The sequence below is a fragment of the Muscardinus avellanarius genome (genome assembly GCF_963383645.1).
Source record: "Muscardinus avellanarius genome assembly, chromosome: 19".
Classification (NCBI taxonomy): Eukaryota; Metazoa; Chordata; class Mammalia; order Rodentia; family Gliridae; genus Muscardinus; species Muscardinus avellanarius.
This window is the reverse complement of record NC_137805.1, coordinates 30469779-30488901: the sequence shown is the minus strand read 5'-3', so window position 1 is coordinate 30488901 and position 19123 is coordinate 30469779. Positions and strand designations below refer to the sequence as shown.

The 19123-nt window shown below is 51.5% G+C and overlaps 1 protein-coding gene across 1 annotated transcript in view; it reads left to right on the top strand.

Moving 5' to 3' along the window:
- Positions 1-612: 612 nt before the first annotated feature.
- The window catches only part of PTPN1 (protein tyrosine phosphatase non-receptor type 1), a gene marked incomplete at both ends in the record, with an annotated part of 57931 nt that continues 39420 nt past the window's right edge, over positions 613-19123 (top strand). Inside the window, one exon of the mRNA XM_080716250.1 lies at positions 613-675. Coding sequence (XP_080572376.1) covers positions 613-675 — 63 coding nt within the window. The remainder of the gene's footprint in view (positions 676-19123) is intronic.

The window sequence follows — 19123 nt, the reverse complement described above, 5'->3', positions numbered from 1 at the left end:
TCCTAATATTTGAGAAGCTGAGACAGGAATATCACAGGTTCGAGATTCTTGGCAACCTGGCGAGATCCTATTTCAAAACAAAAAATAAACAGGGCTGGGGGGGGGGTCTAGCTCAGAGGTAGAAACGGCCCCGGGGTTCAATCTCCAGTCCCACAAAAAGGAAAAAAGAGGAAAAAAAAAGATGCATGACTATCTCAAGGTCACTCCGACGTGACTCAACCCGCCCGAGCCCAGCAAGCCCACGCGGGGAGGGCGGGGCTCCCGGGGTCGCCTAGGCAACGGGCGCGCGCCACGCCCGAGCCCACGGCCCGGGAGGGGCGGAGGGAGCGCGCGCCGCCGACGCCTCGCGGGGCCGCGGCCGCTCCCCGGGCCCCGCCCCGGCCCCGCCCCGCGGAAGTGCTCGGCGCCGTCCGCGCGCGCTGATTGGCCCCGGCCTCGGGGGCGGAGCCGCGGCCGGCGGGGTGCGTACTTCCGGCTGCCGGTTGACATGAAGTAGCCGCGGCGGCTGGGGCGGCGGTGGCGGCGGAGCGGAGGCTGGCGGCGGGCCCCGGGGCTCGGCGCGGACGGCGCGGCGCGGGCGGAGGAGGAGCCGGGCGGCCGCCGCGGCCCGCCATGGAGATGGAGAAGGAGTTCGAGCAGATCGACAAGGCCAGGAACTGGGCGGCCATTTACCAGGTGCGGGAGCGCCCCGGCGCGCCGCGGCCCTCGGCTTAGGCCGCGCGGACCTCCCCTCGGACCCGGGCCTGGGGCTCCCCCCAGGGCGCGCGGCCCCCGCGGCCCCGGGCTCGATCCCCCGGCGGCGGCCGCCTCGCCGGCTCTTTGTCCCCCGCGTGTCCCCGCGGCCTCCCTCCCGGGCGGCCCCCGGGCTCCACGCGGGGTCCTCGCCCCGGCCCCGCCCCGGCCGCCCACCCTTTGTCCCCCGCGTTGATTTAGCACCCCGCCACTTCCCTTCCTGGACCGGACCCCCTCGGACCGCCTTCCTTTGTCTCCCGGGGGACAGGTTCGCTCCCCCGCCCTCCACGCTTCCTTTCCCCCGGTGTCGAGCGTCGGGCGCCCGGGGTGACAGTCCCCTCTTCCTTCCTGTTCATTCATTCCGAGGCCGTGCACTGGCGTGCCGGTTCTTCGCTGGGCGCTGGAGAGGGTGTTCGTCGAGCCCGGCGGGAGCCCGTCTCTCGTGGGGCTTGGGCTCCTTGGGGCCGGCAGACCCCATGGTGACCGGGGCGGCGAGCGGCGCCCGCATCCTCCGGTGGAGGCGGAGGCTTCCTGGGGAGCGCCCGCCGCCCTAGAGAAGGGAGGCAGGGAGGGTCTGGCGGAGCCAGAGGCTTTGCTCTGTGAACTGAGCGAGGAGGCGCAGCTTTGTGAGCCGAGTGGGATTAGCAGGCCCTGGAGCCTTTCAACCCGGCCCAGTGTATTAATTACCCTTGCAGGCAGGGAGCAGGGGAAGGGAGACGCTTCAGCCCTGCCCAGAGCGGCTGCTTTCTTCATTGAGCAGCCTCGTCCACTGGGCATGGCGGAGATGATCTTGTCTCCTGAGACTGCGTCGACTTGTGGGTTGTGGTGGTTTATAAACAAAAAGTTAGGAAGGTCGGGTTTCTTAGACCTGTAAAACACTAGATGGAAACCCGAAAGAGGCCTTCTTTCAAAAGCGGCTAAGTCCTTCTAAAGAAAATATGTACTCCCGATTAAATGTCATTGCGGGGGTTGTGAGGATAAACCCAAACCACACTTACTCAGTATCTTAAGTAAGCGATGCACTAGATTTTGTTACTCGGGTAAAGGGAGAAGCAGTGGACGCTCTCTTCAGCTTCTAGGCTCAAAAGGCAAATCGTGAGCTCCATCAGCTGGAGGATGGAAGTCTATTTTGAGCTTCGCTTAAAAAAGAAGAAAGCTTTAGGCAGTTCTTTGATATGCTTGGCTAACAAAAGTCTTTTTTTGGCAGCTGTGGTTTTATGTTTATTTCATAGGATTGTGCCTTCTGGGGCCGTGATGTATATTAGCTTCTGATAGACCACTCTTTATAACCACTGTCATCTGGAGAAATCGGATTGATCAATATATAGAATTTGGATTCCATGTCTAGTCTCTGGTTTGGACGAATAAATTGCACCAGTGGCTTTGAGAGTATGGAGACACTTGTCTGTACTGGACTTAGTCAACGGGCTTTGCATGAAAGCTGTCAGTGTGAAGTGTTGGAGCTGGCTATGATGGCCTCCATCAGGAGTGGAGGCTCTGGGGGGAAATCTTTATATGAAACTGGCAGCAGATTCATATTATAAACATGTTATGTCTGAATTTGATTTCTCTTTGTTTGTGGTACTAGGGATTGAGCCCAGGGACATTTCTACTTCTGAGCTATACCCCCAGCCCTATTTTGTTTTTTCCTGTGGGCCTCGCCAAGTCGCTGAGGCTGTCCTCGAACCTGCCATCCTCCTATCACAGCCTTCCAAGTCCTGGCATCACAAGTATGCACCGCCATGCCCAATGACTATGGGGTTTTCTTACCTCTACCATGCAGGTATTTTCTTTTCTAAAATTGAAGTCTGGCTCTTCTTTTAAAATTTAAAAGTGGCTCTTTATTTTACAACTGTGGCATTTTTAAAAACCTAGAATCCAGATGACCTTGGGGGAATGTAAAGTGGTTAACTTTCCAAGGTCATGTCGATTTACCAAAACCATTATTTTTCAGGAATTGAAGAAACATATTTATGATGGGTAGAAAACGGAAGTTTAAAAAATAAAATAGCGGACGTTGTGGCGCAAGCTTGTAATCCCAGTACTTTGAAGGCTGAGACAGGAGGATCCAGTTCACGACCAGCCTCAGCTACCTCATGAGACATTCCACAACTTATTATTATTATTATTTTGGTGGTACTGGGGTTCCTGGAAACCCTTCTACCTCCGGGCTACACTCCCAGACCTATTTTTTTAAGTACTTTTTTAAAATTTGGAAACAAGGTCTCTTAAGCCAGCGCAGCTGGCTTCGAACCTGCGCAATCCTCCTGTCTCTGCCTCCCAAGTGCGGGGATCACAAGCGTGCGCTACCGCGCCCAGCCACAACTTAGTAGCTGAGGCTGTCCGCCAACCACGATCCTCTGCTCTTAGCCTCCCAAATGCTGAGATTACAAACATGTGCCACTATACCCAGCTCAACACTCCACAACTTAGACCCTATTTCAAAATAAAGGGTAAAAAATCGGGCTGGGGTTGTACCTCAGAGATAGAATGCCCTTGGGTTCAATTCCCAGCACCACACACACACACACACTATATGTATATTATAGCATATCAGAATGAGGGCAGCCTTATATAAAGTTGTACTTTGAGCTTGTTTGGTTTATCATAATTAGGAAAGTAATGTGTAATTTTTGCTTAAAGCTGTACAAACCAGGTGTTGTCATTTCTCATTATTCTGACTTAGAACATTATTCTGATTAGGACAGACAGATACAGAGACTCGGAAACAAATGAGAAGATGAAGTGGGCTTGAGTGTTGATGGCTGTGACTGCCTAGAAAACATGTTTTGGGCAGACATTCTCTGCTGGCTCAGTTTGAGAAAGTGAACCTACCTGTGTTTTGAGTCTTTAGTGGGAATGAATAGTCAGTGCTCATATGCATTTAGATGTATAAGAAGTCAGCTTTGACAGCATACGTAAGTGGCTTTGTGTGTGCGTGGGGAAGACTGGGGACTAAACCCAGGAAGAGCATTCTGCCTCCGGACTGCACCCCAGCCCTCTTTATTTCTTGTTTGAAATAGATCTTCCTAATTTGCTGAGAGTCCTGCTGCATTGCTGGCTGGTCTTGAACATGGGATCCCGTCTCAGCCTCCCAAGTACCAGAGCCACAGGCTTGCGCTACCACGCCCAGGTGTCAGTGGCTCTTAAAATTGTTTCCTTGCATTTAAATGATCTAAGACCATCTGGCTTGAAAAGTAGAAGTAGCACTAAGTTAGCCTCCTGTTTGCGTTGGTCTTGCTGTCCAAGAGAGAGAGCGCGCGCAGATAAGGGAAAGGGTTCGTTTGAGGAGCTGGAATGAGGGAAGAGAGGCTCGAGGGGATGGCAGGAATGGCCGCTATGCTGCTGGCTAGTTGAAGAAGGCTTGGCTCGGGTGCTTGCTCTTGTTCTCTCTCTGCGTCGTCGTCGTCCTCCTCCTCCTCCTCCTCCTCCTCCTCCTCCTCCTCCTCCTCCTCCTCCTCCTCCTCTTCTTCTTTTCCTACTGGGGATTGAACCCAGGGGCACTGTACTTCTGAGCTATACCCAGCCTGATTTTTTTATTTTCAGATACGGTCTCATTAAGTTCCCGAGGCTGGTCTTGAACCTGCAGTCCTCCTGTCTCAGCCTCCCACGTGCTGGGATTGCAGGCGTGCACTGCCACACCCGGCTGCTCATTTCTGTGTTCTTGGATTTTCTGCCACAGCTCACAGCTTTTCAGGGTGAACGATTTGATTGTTTCAGATGAAGGAGATTGCCATAGTAGCTTGATGACCTGAGGCAGGATGTATTCCATGTTGGAGGCAGGTTTTGTGAAGTGGGCCACTCCTCCAACTGGCGTTGCTTTTATAGCTGCCTTCCTTCTGAAGTAGGGTCTAACGTCTGCGTAGGTTAAACCATGTTAGAACGGCAATGCACTAGAAGTCCTTACTGCTATATGCCACTTTTGTTGCTCTAGACCCATAAGATGAGTATCAAAACTTCCAAATAATGTTTATTTAAGCGCCATTCCCTTCAGAGGAATAAGCTGTATTTTGTGCAGAAGAGAAAGATCTATACAGTATGACTCACTTCACTTAAGAAAAAAGGGCAAACGGAAGTGACTGGGGCGGCCGGGAAGTTGTAGTCATCTGGAGTGACCCATTGGATCCAAATGTCCTCGTCTGGCCCAGGGTGAGTGCACTAAATTTAGGCGTCTGGTCGCCACTTTGGAAAGGGTGGAAAGGCCTTCGCGCTTGTCTGGACTGGCACTGCGCTATCTGGGAGGACAAGCAGAAGTAGTGGGGGAAGGGCGCTCGGTTATCTTTGCTCGACATCGCGGGCACAGTTCTAGGAGTGCTCTGGGGGGCTTGCACACCGTGCCAGAGGTTCTGAAAAGTCCCCTGGGGTGAGTGGGGAAGGATAGAATGGATGGAAGCAGATGGCTTTAGCAGCCAGTTCCGTGCCTGCTGCTGGGGTCTTGGCCTGCCTACTGCATTTTCCATTTGATTACAAGTAGCTCTTTAAAACCTAGAAGGCACAACTGCTATCAAATACTGTAATTAGTTAATGTATACTGAGCTGCACAGTATAAATGCGTAATAAGTTTCTTTATTCATGTGAAGGTCTTTTGGACTAAGAACTGCTGAAATAACTGCTTATTTTGTTGTTCCCCCACCTTTTCTTTTTTCTCTTTATTTGGTGATCCTAGAGATTAAACCCAGGGACATTCCACCTTTGAGCTAGACCTCCAGCCCCCCCCCCCTTTTTTTTACATTTTTGTTTTGAAGGAGAGTCTCGCTAGGTTGCTGAGGCTGTCCTCAAATCTGCAATCTTCCTGTCTTGGCCTCCTCAGTATTGGGATAACAGGTGAACCACCATGCCCGGCTCTTGTTTCTTTCTCTTTCTTTCTTTCTTTCTTTCTTTCTTTCTTTCTTTTTTTCTTTCCTTTGCAATACTGGGGATGGAATCGAGGGGCATTTTACCTCCGAGCTACACCCCCGGTCCTATATTTTAGTCTTTTTATTTTTTGAAACGGGGTCTCACTGAGTTGCGAAGGGCTGATCCTCCAGTCTCCGCCTTCCGAATGCTGGGATTACAAGCGCGCACCACCACGCCCGGCTCTTGTTTCTTTTTCTCCCGCGGTCTGGTTTTGGCTCTTCTTGGTTGCAGAATCCTCTCTTCTGAATTGTGCCTTGAACTGCAAGTGCTTTCTCTGAGGCCTGCGTGAGCCCGTGTGTATTTCGCAGTTTGACCTTCTTCCCTGCAGTGTTGCTGTTAATTGTTCCCGGTAATGGCTAATACTGGCAGAGGCCGGCCTGTTGCTGTGCGTCCCTGCTCAGGAAAGCCCAGGTCTGTGAGGTCACTGTTTTCCCAGGTGGTGTGGTTTGGTACCAGCTACTACATGTTCAAGGCTGGAGCATCCAGGAGTGCCGGGGACTTGAGGAGCTCTGCATCCCTCTCCCACCGGCCTTGGTCGTCACTAATGGCCTCTGCCCAGTGGTCCAGGTCTTCAGATTCTACCGGTGACACTGCAGTGTTTGGTAGTTTAACACTGCAGAAATGAGTGAAACTGGTTCCCGTTCATCTGGCCCTCGATAATCCCACACCCCCCTCTTCCGCTGTGCATGTCCTTCACAGTAGGACTAGAGTGCTTGTTTTGAAAACAGCTCTGACCCCGGCGGTCCTCTGTGCGGCGACCCCTGGTGCTTTCATCATACCCGCGCTGGTCCTGCTGCAGAGCGCGGCGGCCAGACTGTAGTCAGCCCCCCGCCCGCGTGGCTTCTCTGCCAGCCAGACCAGCGTTCTCCAGTCAGCCTTATCTTCCCTGCCTTGGCCAGAGTGCCCGGCCCGCAGTCTAGTGCGAGCGTGTGCCCCCTCGCCCAGGAGTTGCGCTGTCCCCAGTGTGTCCTGCACAGTGCTTTATTACGACCCTGTCCATCTCTCAGACGCAAGCGTCTGAGGCCAGCTGTTGCATCTCATTCACTGGTCCTCTGCCTGGGCTGGAGTCGGTTGCCGGCACGTGGCCGGCCCGGCAGTGCGTAATGATGTACAGAAGGGAGGGCCCAGGAGGGGCGAGTGCGGTCGCCCAGTCCCCACCAGGGTAGGTCATTCTGGGAGAAGTCGGCATGTGGAGTCCTGGCCTAACGGAGTAGCGCCTGCTGCGTGGCTTTGGGAGAAAGGCTGGAATTTCTAGCCAGTGGAAGCTGATACCATCTGTGTTTCACAGAAGCTTTAAATTTCACAGCACGTTTGTCTCTGGTGTCAGACTTCACAGGCAGCTTGGAGGAGCCGTGAAGTACTCGCCTCATCAGTCTTGACTCGTTCACACTGCTGTCTAGAGGGGCTTGGGGTGGAGTTGGTTCTAACACACACACTTTTTCCCAGTATTGAAACCAGGGCCTCTACCACTAGGCTACACTACCAGTCCTTTTTAAAAAGATTCGTGTTGAGCTGGACCTGGTGACACGCGCCTGCAGTCCCAGTACTTGGGCAGCAGAGACAGCAGGGGTGCAGGTCCACGCCAGCCTGAGCAGCTAAGTGAGACTTCAGCCACCTAGCAAGACCCTGGTTCAAAAATAAGCAATGAAAGGGGGCTGAGGATGCAGCTCTGTGGTAGAATGCCTTTGGGTTCCATCCCTAGCACCCCAAAAAAAGAGAAACAGGCTGGCCGGGGACCTTCCGCCTCAGCCTCCTGAGTAGCCCAGGTCACAGGCCTGTGCCACCAGGCCCAGACATAAAGTACTTTTTTATTGTAGATATGAAATGTGACTCTCCATAAGGAAGCAGCCTTACAGAGTCTTAATCCCCCCCAAACTACCCAGTAAAGGCCTTTGGTTAGATCACCCCGGCGTCAAGGAAGAGTGCCAGGCTGAGCCTTGTCTTGGTGGCCGCGCTGACAGCGCCTGATGGTTCCCGTCCTCTCTTTGGGCTCGGTCACTTCTTTTGTTCAAATGATCTCGGTCTAACTGATCATTAAGTTTGAGTCAGTTGCAGGTAGGCTCCCTTAGGTTCAAACATTTGCAGGTTTGCCAGTATAGTTAGTGACTTGAAAGAACTGGGTCTCTTTTTCTCCCCCAAGGGGCGTTAAGTATTTTCAGAAGTAGGGCTCATTTGGTTAGCGATGTGGGAAAATGAGCGGCCCCGGCACACTACGCGTTGCCGTTCTTCTGTAACGAGCAGCTGGGTGGTTTTCCTGTAAGAGACGGAGGAACTGATTCTTGAGAATTGACGAAAGCTTCAGCCCCAGCTAGACACACAGACAGTGCTGCCCTTTATGTTGTAATTTTAGAAAGAAACCTACATCTGGCCCAAGCCTCATTTGAATAAGATGATGGTTTACACATCTGTTGTGTTTGAGAAGAAAGTCCCGAAGTCTCCAGCACTCGGGAATATGCGGCTCTGCAGAGAGATGGTCTCCAGGTGCCCCGCCGCACCCTGCTCCTTTCCAGGGCAGCTTCACATCATGATGAGTATCTTGCTGGCAGCTGGGAAGTTGTGAATGTTTGAGAACTGGAAGCAAGAGTATTTCATACGGGAGGTTCTTCCACCCGAAGCCAAAGAAACCCGAGCCCCCACGTTCACTGATCTTCAGGCTACGAAGCTGCGCTGCAGACAAAGTAATCCAAACTATTATGAATGATTTTCACCTTGCTTTCTTTTCTTTTTCTTCCTATAGTTATAGTTCTGAGTGCTTTAAGGCGCTATCAAGGCAGTAAAGACATTTTTGTGGTTAGGTAGCCTGAGGTCATTAGATAGAGTCGTCAGGAGTGCTAGGAAAGCAACAGGTCTGGCCTTTCTGTGGGAGGTGTGTGTCCCTTGCCATTCAGTGCCGGCTGGGAGGCCCGTTCGTTGGCTTTAGGTCCACTTGTTGAAGTCAGCGTTTGGGTCCGACAGTCTTGTGCCCTGGCGCTTTCTCTTTGATTCTGAGACCTGGTTTTCTTTCAGAGCTGAAGAAGGAAAAGCCCGGGCCGTGTCTGTGGCTTTTGTGGGTGAGTGTGCAGCACGCTCACAACGAAGAGATGCACACAGCCAAACTCGGTTTCCAAAAGTGTGTTTGAAATGTGAGCAGCGAAGCCGACGGTTTTCCTTCACTCTGTTAGGAAGCATCCTCTCCTTTACTCTTCCCTTGTGTGTGTGTGTGTGTGTGTGTGTGTGTGTGTGTGTGTGTGTGTGTGTGTGGGGTACTGGGGATCGAACCCAGGGGCATTCTACCTCCGAATTCTTTATTCTTTATTTGGAAACAGGGTCTCACTAAGTTGCAGAGGGCCTACTAAGTAGCAGAGGCTGGCTGCGAACCACGATCCTCCTGTCTCAGCCTCTCAAGTACAGAGATTACAAGTGTGTGCCACTGCGCCTGGCTTGACAGCCAGCCTGCCTACCTGCCTGCCTTCCTTGTGGTACTGGGGGTGGAACCCAGGGGCATTCTACCTCCGAGCTACACCCCCAGCCCTACTTTTTTATTTATTTATTTATTTATTTATTTATTTATTTATTTATTTAGTAGTATTGGGGATAAGATCCAGGGGCATTCTACCTCCGAGCTACACCCCAGCCCTATTTTTTATTCTTTATTTTGAAACAGGGTCTCACCGAGTTGCAAAGGGTCTCAGTAAGTAGCTGAGGCTGTCCTCGAACTTGGATCCTCCTGTCTCAGCCTCCCGATTGCTGGGATTACAAGCGTGCGCCATGACGGCTGGCAACTGTTTTCTTTCTTAATGGATCTTATTGGCACATTTCTTCTGTGGGAGAAAGTTATTTAAAAACTGCCTTACTAAGTTCCAGCAGTTTGCTATTTTTTATTGTGATGGGAGATGGGTCGCTCAGAGGCTTATACATGATTGGAATTGCTTGCAGGAAAGTGAACACCAAGTACTTATGTCAAGTTGTTGAGTTCTCTTAAGTACCTGAGTTACTTAGAAATGTCTAAGGATGAGATCGCTCATCATCAGCAGAACAAATAAGCAAACCGCATTTAGGGCAATCAGTGAATTAGCTTTAAACTCCCTGGGTGGCTGAGCGCTTGTCCCTGTTACACTTATTCCTTGTGGAGTTCAAATAGCCAGGCTTTGTTGTCCTTCTGGAAGGATAAAGGCAGCCATGCCTTCCGGGAGCCAGGGTGCTTGTGTGGCCGGTCTCGTCGTGAGAAGGGGCCTCTGCGCAGGCGTCCAGCAGGGAGGGCATTTTGTTTTGTTGTTGTTCTGTTTTGCTCAGTGACTCTCCTCTGATCCAAGCAGGTGTTCAGGCACCTTGGAGTCAGGAGCACTGACCACTGTTGCCCTGGGCCTCGTCCGTAGGGGTTAAGGCGGGCGGACGGTGCTGAGATCCGCAAGCCGAGTCCAGTCACATCAGGTTGCTAAGTCCTCCTCGGTGTCCACTGGCAGTTTTTCTTGAGTACATCCTAGAAACATTAGCACGATTAGCTGTATTTAGTCTATTCTCACTACAGATTACTATTTTCCCCTGTTTCTGCCTGCTAATGAGAATGCTTTTTTTTTTTTTTTTTTTTTTTTTTTTTAATGGTACTAGAGTTTGAACCCAGGGGCATTCTTCTGCCTTTTAGCTATACCATCGGCCCTACTTAATTTTTTTTTATTTTGAAATAGGGTCTCACTTACTTGTGGAGGGCCTCCCTAAGTTGTTGAGTCTGGCCACAAACCTGCGGTCCTCCTGCCTCAGCCTCCCAAGTCCTGAGTTTGCAGGCCTTCTCAAGTGGCGGCCATGAGAACGCTTTTGAAAGTCTGAGTAGCAGCACTGAGTGGGGAGCGGTGGCCACTGGGTGGTCCTGCGCTCCTCTCCCCACTGGCTCCATCCTTGGTGAGTCTGACTCTTGTAGTGAACTCATCCCCAGACTTACCACAGTTACTGCTCTGCCTGGTATCGTGACACACACACCTGTCATCCCAGTACTTGGGAGGGTGAGACAGGAGGATTGCAGGTTCACCGCCAACCTAGATCTGCAACTTAGATCTGTTTAAAAATAAAAAACAAAATAGGCCTGAGGGTGTGGCTCAGAGGTGGAAGGTCCCTAGGTTCAATCCCCAGTACTGCAAAAACAAAAAGCAGCGACTGCACAGAGAATCACTGTGAAAAGAAGTTGAACAAACCCCATACCTCTGCTTCATGGGTGCATGTTTGTCCACCAGACTCCGTTTTTTTTTCTTTTTCTTTTTTTGATGGTACTGGGGATGGAATCCTACCTCCAGGCTACACTCTCAGACCCATTTTTATATTTTTATTTAGAAACAGGGTCTCTTACGCCAGCACGGCTGGCTTCGAACCTGCGCGATCCTCCTGCTCCGCCTCCCAAGCGCGGGGATGACAAGCGTGCGCACCGCGCCCGGCTCTACCAAGCTCCCTTTTGCAACTTGTCCCACTACTTGGTGGTAACGAACAAATTCTGTGTTTCCCAACAGACTTTGTTGGAAAGATGTTGCTTTTGAAAGTAGGAAGCCGGGCGTGGCGGCGCACGCTTGTAATCCCCGCGCTTGGGAGGCAGAGACAGGAGGATCGCGCAGGTTCGAAGCCAGCCACGTGCTGGCTTAGGAGACCCTGTTTCCAAATAAAAATGTAAAAATAGGTCTGGGAGTGTAGCCCGGAGTCTAAGAAGGGCTTCCAGGAACCCCAGTACCACCAAAAAAAAAAGAAAAAAAGAAAAGAAAAAAGAAAGTAGGAAATGCGTGGCCTTGGAGGAGGGAGACATGCTTTGGGTCGCAGCAGGGGCTGGCACTTCCTCCGCTGCCGGCATGACTGCAGCTGGCCTTGGCGCGGCCGTCCTCCGAGTCCGTCTTCAGTGTGGGGAGGTGTTTGCTCTTCTAAGCACTTGCGAGCTGCACAGAGCATGCCGTTTTGGTCACAGGGCAGAACCGGCCCAATGGTTCCCTTGTACTTGCCTTCACACTGACAGAATGCCATCTCTGGATAATATGGACATGCCAGCCCCATTTTAGAAGGAAAAAAAGGTATAGCCGAAGTTAAGGGTTCGGCTGGCATCATACCTATAGTCTGTGTCTTTGGTGTTTGGGTTTTGCAGGCTGATCATAAGGAAGCGCTAAGTATGTTGGGTTATTTGTGGTTTGAGCTCATTTTAGTCTCCTGTTCACAGCTCACTTTATCTCCTTTGCCTTTAAAAGATGCTTTCTAGAAAGACAAACTCTGAATGTAGGACACAATCTGTATTCTATATTTGGCTACATTTCAAAAAAATACTTCCTCTGCTTTGGCAGTCGGGCAGTTTGCAGCTAATATTCCTTCAGAGTCATCGCTTCCTTTGCTTAGCGATGCGTCTGCTTTTCCCGCAAGCGCGCTGGATGCTTTCACAGAGCCGAAGTTAGCGGCTTCAGGCGACTGTGGCCAGCCCTGTAACGCACTGAAGCAAGGCCCTGCTGGCTGTGAGGAGGCCCTTCCTGCCTGGCGCGTCGTTGACGGAGCATTTTGTCCTCAAGGGTGGGGCCCTGTATGTCTCTGATACTGGTTAGTCTTACCCGGAAAGGTCCTGCCCGCATCAGAAGCGCTCGGCCGCCCCCCCACGCCCCAGGGACACTTGCAGACGTGGAAAGGGCTCGGGCTGCCCGCCTGTCGGGGCCCTTAGGGGGTTGTCCATGGGCTCTGTAAATATGGTGGTCAGACAGGCCTGAGACACGGCCTGGACCTGGCTCTGTGGGCCCGCGGATGTGACCCCAGGGGCGAGCGCAGGACCAGAGGGCCCAGTCTGGAGAATTGGGTTTCGTGTCTTGCTCTTGCCGAATTCTGTGGCATTGCACGGCTGTTTCATTGTCCATCTTACTTGAAAGTAGAACAAGCTTTAAAAATTTTGTGGGACTGCTTGTGGGGGTTACTGGGGACTGAGCTAAGGGCATTCTACCTCTGAGCTCTACTCCAGCCCTGTTTTATTTTTCAGTTTGAAACAGGCTCTCACTAAATTGCCCAGGGCCTTGCCAAGTTGCTGGGACTGGTGGTCTCCTGCCTCCGCCTCCGCCACTATGCCCGGCTGGAGTGCTGGGTTTGTAACTGGACCAGAATCTCCTGTTCAGGGGAGAAGTGCGGCCTGCTGTGTGTTCTGCTCTTGTGTGGATAAAGTCCACGAGCAGCTGACACTTGCGAGTTCTTTTTCGTGCCCACCCCGTGCAGAGTTTCCACATGGTGCCACTGAGCACGAGCCCCTCTGGTCTGTAGTGGCAGGGCCTGCTGGAGGGGGGCAGTGTGAGGCCTGTGTTCCCAGCAGGGCTCCGGTGTCCTGAGTCCAGTGTCACAGTCAGTGTGGCAGAGTGGTCATCGCTTCAGCTTCCGAGCAGCTGTAAAGAGAGACCAAGGGGCTGGGCCAAGCCTTCCAACTTAGGACATCTGCAGAGGTAGTTGGTAGTTTTTGACCTTTGCCCAGTATTCTAACCTCCTACCTAGATGTGACGAATTGGCCACCCAAAGCCATATTTTGCTTGGTCCACATACTTTTATGTGTGTGTGTGTGTGTAGTACTGGGGATTGAACCTGGGGCATTCTACCTCCAAGCTATACCCCCAGTTCTATTTTTTATTCTTTATTTTGGAACAGGGTCTAAGTTGCAGAGGGCCTCCCCTAAGTACCTGAGGTTGGCCACAAAACCACAATCCTCCTTTCTCAGCCTCCCAAGTACTGGGATTATGAGCATGCACTACCATGCCCAGTTTATAGTGTTTTTTTTGTGTGTGTGTGTGTGTGATGCTGGGGATGAAACCCAGGGGCCTTCTACCTCTGGCCTACACTCTCAGACCTAGTTTATACTTTATTTGGAAACAGGGTCTCACTAAGTTGCTGAGAGCCTCACTAGGTAACTGAGGCTGGCTTCGAACCTGCGCGATCCTCCTGTCTCAGCCTCCCAAGCGCGGGGATTACAAGCGTGCGCCACCACGCCAGCTCATAGTGTTTTTGTTTTTTTTAAGAGGAGTTTTTAGTTTTGGGGGTTAAGAGTCATTGTTTATAAATCAGAATCAGTTGAGATCACACATACATTAGGATTCCTGACCTCTTGAAGAAATCTGAAAATCACAGGGTCTGAGCCCTCATTGGCAGTGGTCTGCAGAGCCAAGGGCGTGCTGCTTTTCATGGACATGCCTGTGTCCCCTGTGCCCGTGGCCACCACCATCCTGCAGGGGTCACGTGTCCTTGCCTCTGTGGGCCACCTGGCCCCGAGGCCTTGAGTTTGCAGCCCCTGCTGTGGTCTGGGTTTTTTCTTGAAGTTTAATGTTAATATTAGAACTAACGTGATCTTCAGCTTTGTATGTAGTCTGTGTCCTATTCTTAGGTAGAATCCAAGCAGAAGGGTGGAGGGCTGCTGGCCTGAAACCCCCTGGACAGAAAGTCCAGGAGGGGTCCTCGGCCGGGCTGCCCCTTCTGCCCTCACGGCTTAGTCCTTAGCCCCTTCTGCCCTTTGGGGAACTTGGAAGCCAGCACTATTTTTTCCACCTTGAGCAACTGAGTGTAACTATATTTTTGTCCCATGTGTAGCTATTTCCAGGAACTATTTTGTGTGTGTGTGTGGGGGGGTATTGGGGATGGAACCCAGGGGCAGTCTACCTCCGAGCTACAACCCCAGCCCTAGTTTTATTCTTTAATTTGAAACAAGGTCTCCCTAAGTTTTGGAGGGCCTCACTAAGGAGCTGAGGCTGGCTGCAAACCCGCAATCCTCCTGTCTCAGCCTCCCAAGTACTCGGATTGCAAGCATGCGCCCCCACGCCTGGCTCCATGAATTTTTTTTTGCCGTACTGGGGATGGAACCTAGGGGCATTCTATCTTCGAGCTCCACCCTCAACCCTTCTTTTGTATTCTTTATTTTGAACCAGGGTCACTCTGAGTTGCAGAGGGCCTCACTAAGTAGCAGAGGCTGGCTGTGAACTTGATCCTGCGGTCTCCGCCTCCCGAATGCTGGGGTTCCAAGGCTGCGCCACCATGCCCGCCCGGCTCCCCTCAAACTATTTTTGATGACCCAGGTAGCAGTTCTCTTGGACAGGCCCTCTGGGAATTGATCAAAAGAATGTTTGGCCCAGTGTGCTTTGTACTGAGAAGTGTAAGGAAGGATGTTCTTAATGACTCACTCTGATTTGATTAGAAGCGACAGCAGTTGTTACGAGTCTGAGCTCACGATGAGACGACTTTTCTATTTTGCGTTCTCTAAAAAGGGGTAAGATAAATGATAGCCACAATAAAAAGAAAATGCGGATGTCGGGTGTGAGGAATCTGCTGTCCAGGGTTTCTTTATCCTGTTTGACCACACGAGTGCTTCTGAGGGGTAGGACATGCTCTTCCCTTGACCCCCCTTGAATATCTGCTCTCCCGTACAATGTCATATGTGACCAGTGAGAGAACATTACATCAGGCGATAGAACAAGAGATGAGGCGCTCCTCCACCACCACAGAGTGGGCCCGGTCTTCCCCATGCTGAGGTCTGTGTCTTCCTCTGCAGAGCCTGAATCTCAAAGGGCAAAACACAGCGCAGTTTCGCAGTCCTGGGCCAAGTGACAGGTGGCAGAGCCACCTTTTGCTTTTTGTTTATATGAAATTAAAGTCAACAGCCGGAGGCCGTTTTCTCCATGAATCTTTCCCTCCATCTTTTCCTTTTTTTCTTTTCTGTTTTTGTGGTGCTGGGGTGAACCCAGGGCAAGGGCCTGCCAGTGAGTGGAGTGCAGTTCTTGACAGACAGCTTTGTCTGAAGGTCTTTCAAGTTAAGTACCTTGTACAAGAACTGAAGTTTACTGATGAGATCTTTCTCTGAATGGCTAATTGATAACATTTCAGAGAGGATTACCAGTTCTGAGACTTAAGCTCCCTAGAATAATGCCACTGGCTTCCCAGGGCTGTCCACTCCCACCCACATGCCAGGGCCTCCCTTGCCACATGGAGACGTCGGAACTAGATACCTGCAGACTCTTAAAGTTATGAAAGTGTCTACTCTTTCTCCTTCTTTCTATTCTAGCTAAGAGTAGGTATAGAGGTAGTAATCTGGGGATGGAACCCAGGGCACTCTACCTTCAAGCTCCACCCCCAGCCCCTATTTTTTATTTTTTTATTTTGAAACAGGGTCTCACTGAGTTGCAGAGGGCCTCACTAAGTAGCTGAGGCTGTCTGCGAACCGCGATCCTCCTGTCTCAGCCTCCCAAGTGCTGGGATTACACGCGTGTGCCACTACACCTGGCAAGGCAGTATTTTAAAATAGTTGTTGAGTAAGTTAGAAGCTCTAGACCAGTATTAGCCAATGAAAATAGAATGCAAGTCACAATTTTTAGGAATCATATTGAGAAGGTAAAGAGAAACAAAGTTAATTTCAATATTATGTTTGATTTAACCCAAGATAATCAATATATGATCATTTTTCATGTAATCAATGTTATAAGGAATTCTTAAGCCAGCCTGATGGCACACACTGTAATCCCAGGCTTGGGAGGCGGGTACTCAGTGTCAGTAACGAGCAAGACAGATCCTGTTTCAAAATAAAACATAAAATAAGACTGGGCATGGAACTCGGGTAGAATGCCACTGAGTTCAATCTCAAGTACCATAAACAATAACAAGGAATATTTTTTGTGTCTGTGAGATACTAGGCATGGAACCCAGGGTCCTTCTACCTCCGAGCTACACCCCCAGCCCTATTTTTTTTATTCTTAATTTGGAAACAGAGTCTCACGGAGTTGCAAAGGGCCTACTAAGTAGCCGAGGCTGTCCACGAACCCAGATCCTCCTGTCTCAGCCTCCCGAATGCTGGGATTACAAGCGTGTGCTGCCACGCCCGGCTACAAGAAATTATTAATAAATGTTTTATATTCTTTTTTTTTTTTTTTTTGCAAAAAGTAAAAATAGCTGTTGACTCTAATCACTTGGAGACCTGGAAAGGGAAGGCTTGTTCCCACAAATGGAAGACAAAGCCGGACAAAATCCGCGTGGATGACTTCTTTCAGTGGCAGGGTCCCTTGCTGCTTTGCTCCTGGTTGATTTCTGAGTCCGTCGTGTCACTGAGGGGACCGGGGAGCGCCCGGGGCGGAGTGGGTGTCTGGAGTAGAGAGCAGCGTCACAGGCCTCTCGGGAGATGGCTGAAGCGGGCCGTTGCATGGCCGGACCATCACGGGGTGGATGAGGGAAGGGCAGGTCCACACTGATCTGCACCCGTCACTGTGAACTTGCTGAGGAGAGTGCAAGCGCCGGGATGGGAGATGTAGGTGTGCGCGCGCGTGCAATCAGGTGTGCACCTTTGGATTTCATCAAACTCTCCTAATCAGTCCACTGCAGTGTTGGGTAGTTATTTAATTTCTTTCCTTGTATTATGTTCTAAGTGGGCCCCTTGCATCATTCCTGCGCCCCTGAATTCACATGGGTTCACAGCCGGTCTTTTCGTTCCAAGGTTGCTGTGCCCCTGAGCGATGCTGGTGTCCACTGGGCAGCCCTTGCAGCGCCCTTGCCTCGTCCTCTGGGCACTTCATGTCCCTCTCCAGATCTTTCTTTCTTTTTTTTCTCTTTTTTCTTTTCTTTCTTTCTTTTTTTTTTTTTTTTTTTTGATACTGGGAATGAACCCAGGGACATCCTACCTCTGGGCTACACCTCCTGCCTATTTTTTTATTCTTTATTTTGAAAAGGGTCTCACTAAGTCGCAGAGAGCCTCACTAAGTAGCTGAGGCTGGCGGAAAACCACCATCCTCCCGTCTCAGCCTCCCGAATGCTGGGGTGACAAGTGTGCGCCACCGCACCACGCTTTTCCCGCTTTTTCTCTTTGTTTTGTTTTTGTGATACTCTGGGTTGAGACCAGGGACATTCTGCCTATGTATTATGTATATATGTATTTATTATAGTACTGGGACTGAGCTCAGGGGTGTTCTGCCTCTGAGCTATACCCCTAGCCCTATTTTTTATTTTGAAACAGGGCCTCCCTTAGTTGCTGAGGCTGTTCTCTGATCCTCCTGCCTCAGCCTCCCACGTACTTGGATTAGAGACGTGGCCACCACACCCGGGTTGCGGTGTTTTTTGAGGGATTCCCAACCTTGACCTTTTGCCAGCCTCAGGCCTCTCTCCAGTCCCGGGCCCCTGCGTCCACATTCCATCTCTGTCACTTCCCCTCCGCTGGGTCTTTTCCTTGTCCAGTTCTCCAGCTGTTTGCCCTCGCTGTTCCCTCAGTCCTTATCCCTCCTTACGCAGTTTACAGCATGTTCGGCCACTTTATTTATTTATTTATTGTGGTACTGGAGATTGAACCAGGGGTATTCTACCTTTGAGCTACGTGCTCAGCCCTGTTTTTTATTTTTATTTCAAAACAGGGTCTCACTGGGCTGATGAGAGTCTCACTACTTGCTGAGGCTGTCCTCAAACCTGGGATCCTCCTGTCTCAGCCTCCCAGGATTACAGTTGTGGCCACCTTACCCAGCTTAGTCGGTCACTTTATTAAAAAAAAATTTTTTTGTGGTACTAGGGATGGAACCCAGGGGCATTGTACCTCCAAGCTACACCGTCAGCCCTATTTTTTATTTTTAAATAGGGTCTCACTGAGTTGTACAGGACCTCACTAAGTAGTAGCTGTCCGCCAACCACGATCCTCCTGTCTCAGCCTCCACATGCTGGGATTGTGAGCTTGGTTATTACTTTAAACGCTTCCTCTCCGAGACCTTTGCCGTCCTGACCTCCCAGCCCGCAGGCTCTGGCCCTAGCCAGCCGCCTGCCTGCCTCTTCTCCTAAGGCTCCAAGAAGCCCTGGAGCGAGCGCAGGCTGCAGATTGAGCCACAAGAAGTCCTGTCTTTGACCTCAGACCTGTCTCCTTCAGCCTCTGGCCCTTCTTCCCACTTTGTTTCTCTCGTAAAGAAAAGGAGCTTGCACCCTGTGGAAGGCACCCTTCCCACCTTGCCCGCCCGCCCAGGGTCCTGCTTCGTGGCTCCGTGACTCCAGGGGGAGTGGGGTCCATAGACAGCTCTGCCACCATCTCAGTGGGCCAGTTCAGCCTCCTCCGCGTCTTCCAGCCGAGCCTTCCCTCCTGCCTCTGCTCTGCACGGTGCTTCTGCCACGGAGGTGTTTGAATTCGGTCCTTGCCCGGTCGCTTTCCAGGCACTCAGTAAAGGGAAGCTGGGCTCGCTCGCCAACCCCGGCCGGCTCCGGCGAGGTGCGTTAGCTTTCCTTTTGCCGAGCCAGAGGGGACTTTGCTTTCTTGGTTCAGTCCTGTGTGACTGGTGGACCTCTGCTAGCCTCTTGCATATTCTGGTGGGGTGTTTGCTGCACTGCCCTCCCGCGCCCCTCCTGCTGCTCGCCTGCTCCTTCTTCTGCCTTGCGCCATCGCGGCTCCTGGGCGGCACCGTGCGCCTCGCGTGCGCCTTTCCTCCTCCTGGGACGTCCATTCTCCGTCCCTTGGTCTTCCCCCCAGGCACATCCCGCTCACCCGTGCAGGTGCGTTCTCCGAGTCCCGTCTGCAGTCCAGGCCTCTTCAAGCCCTCCG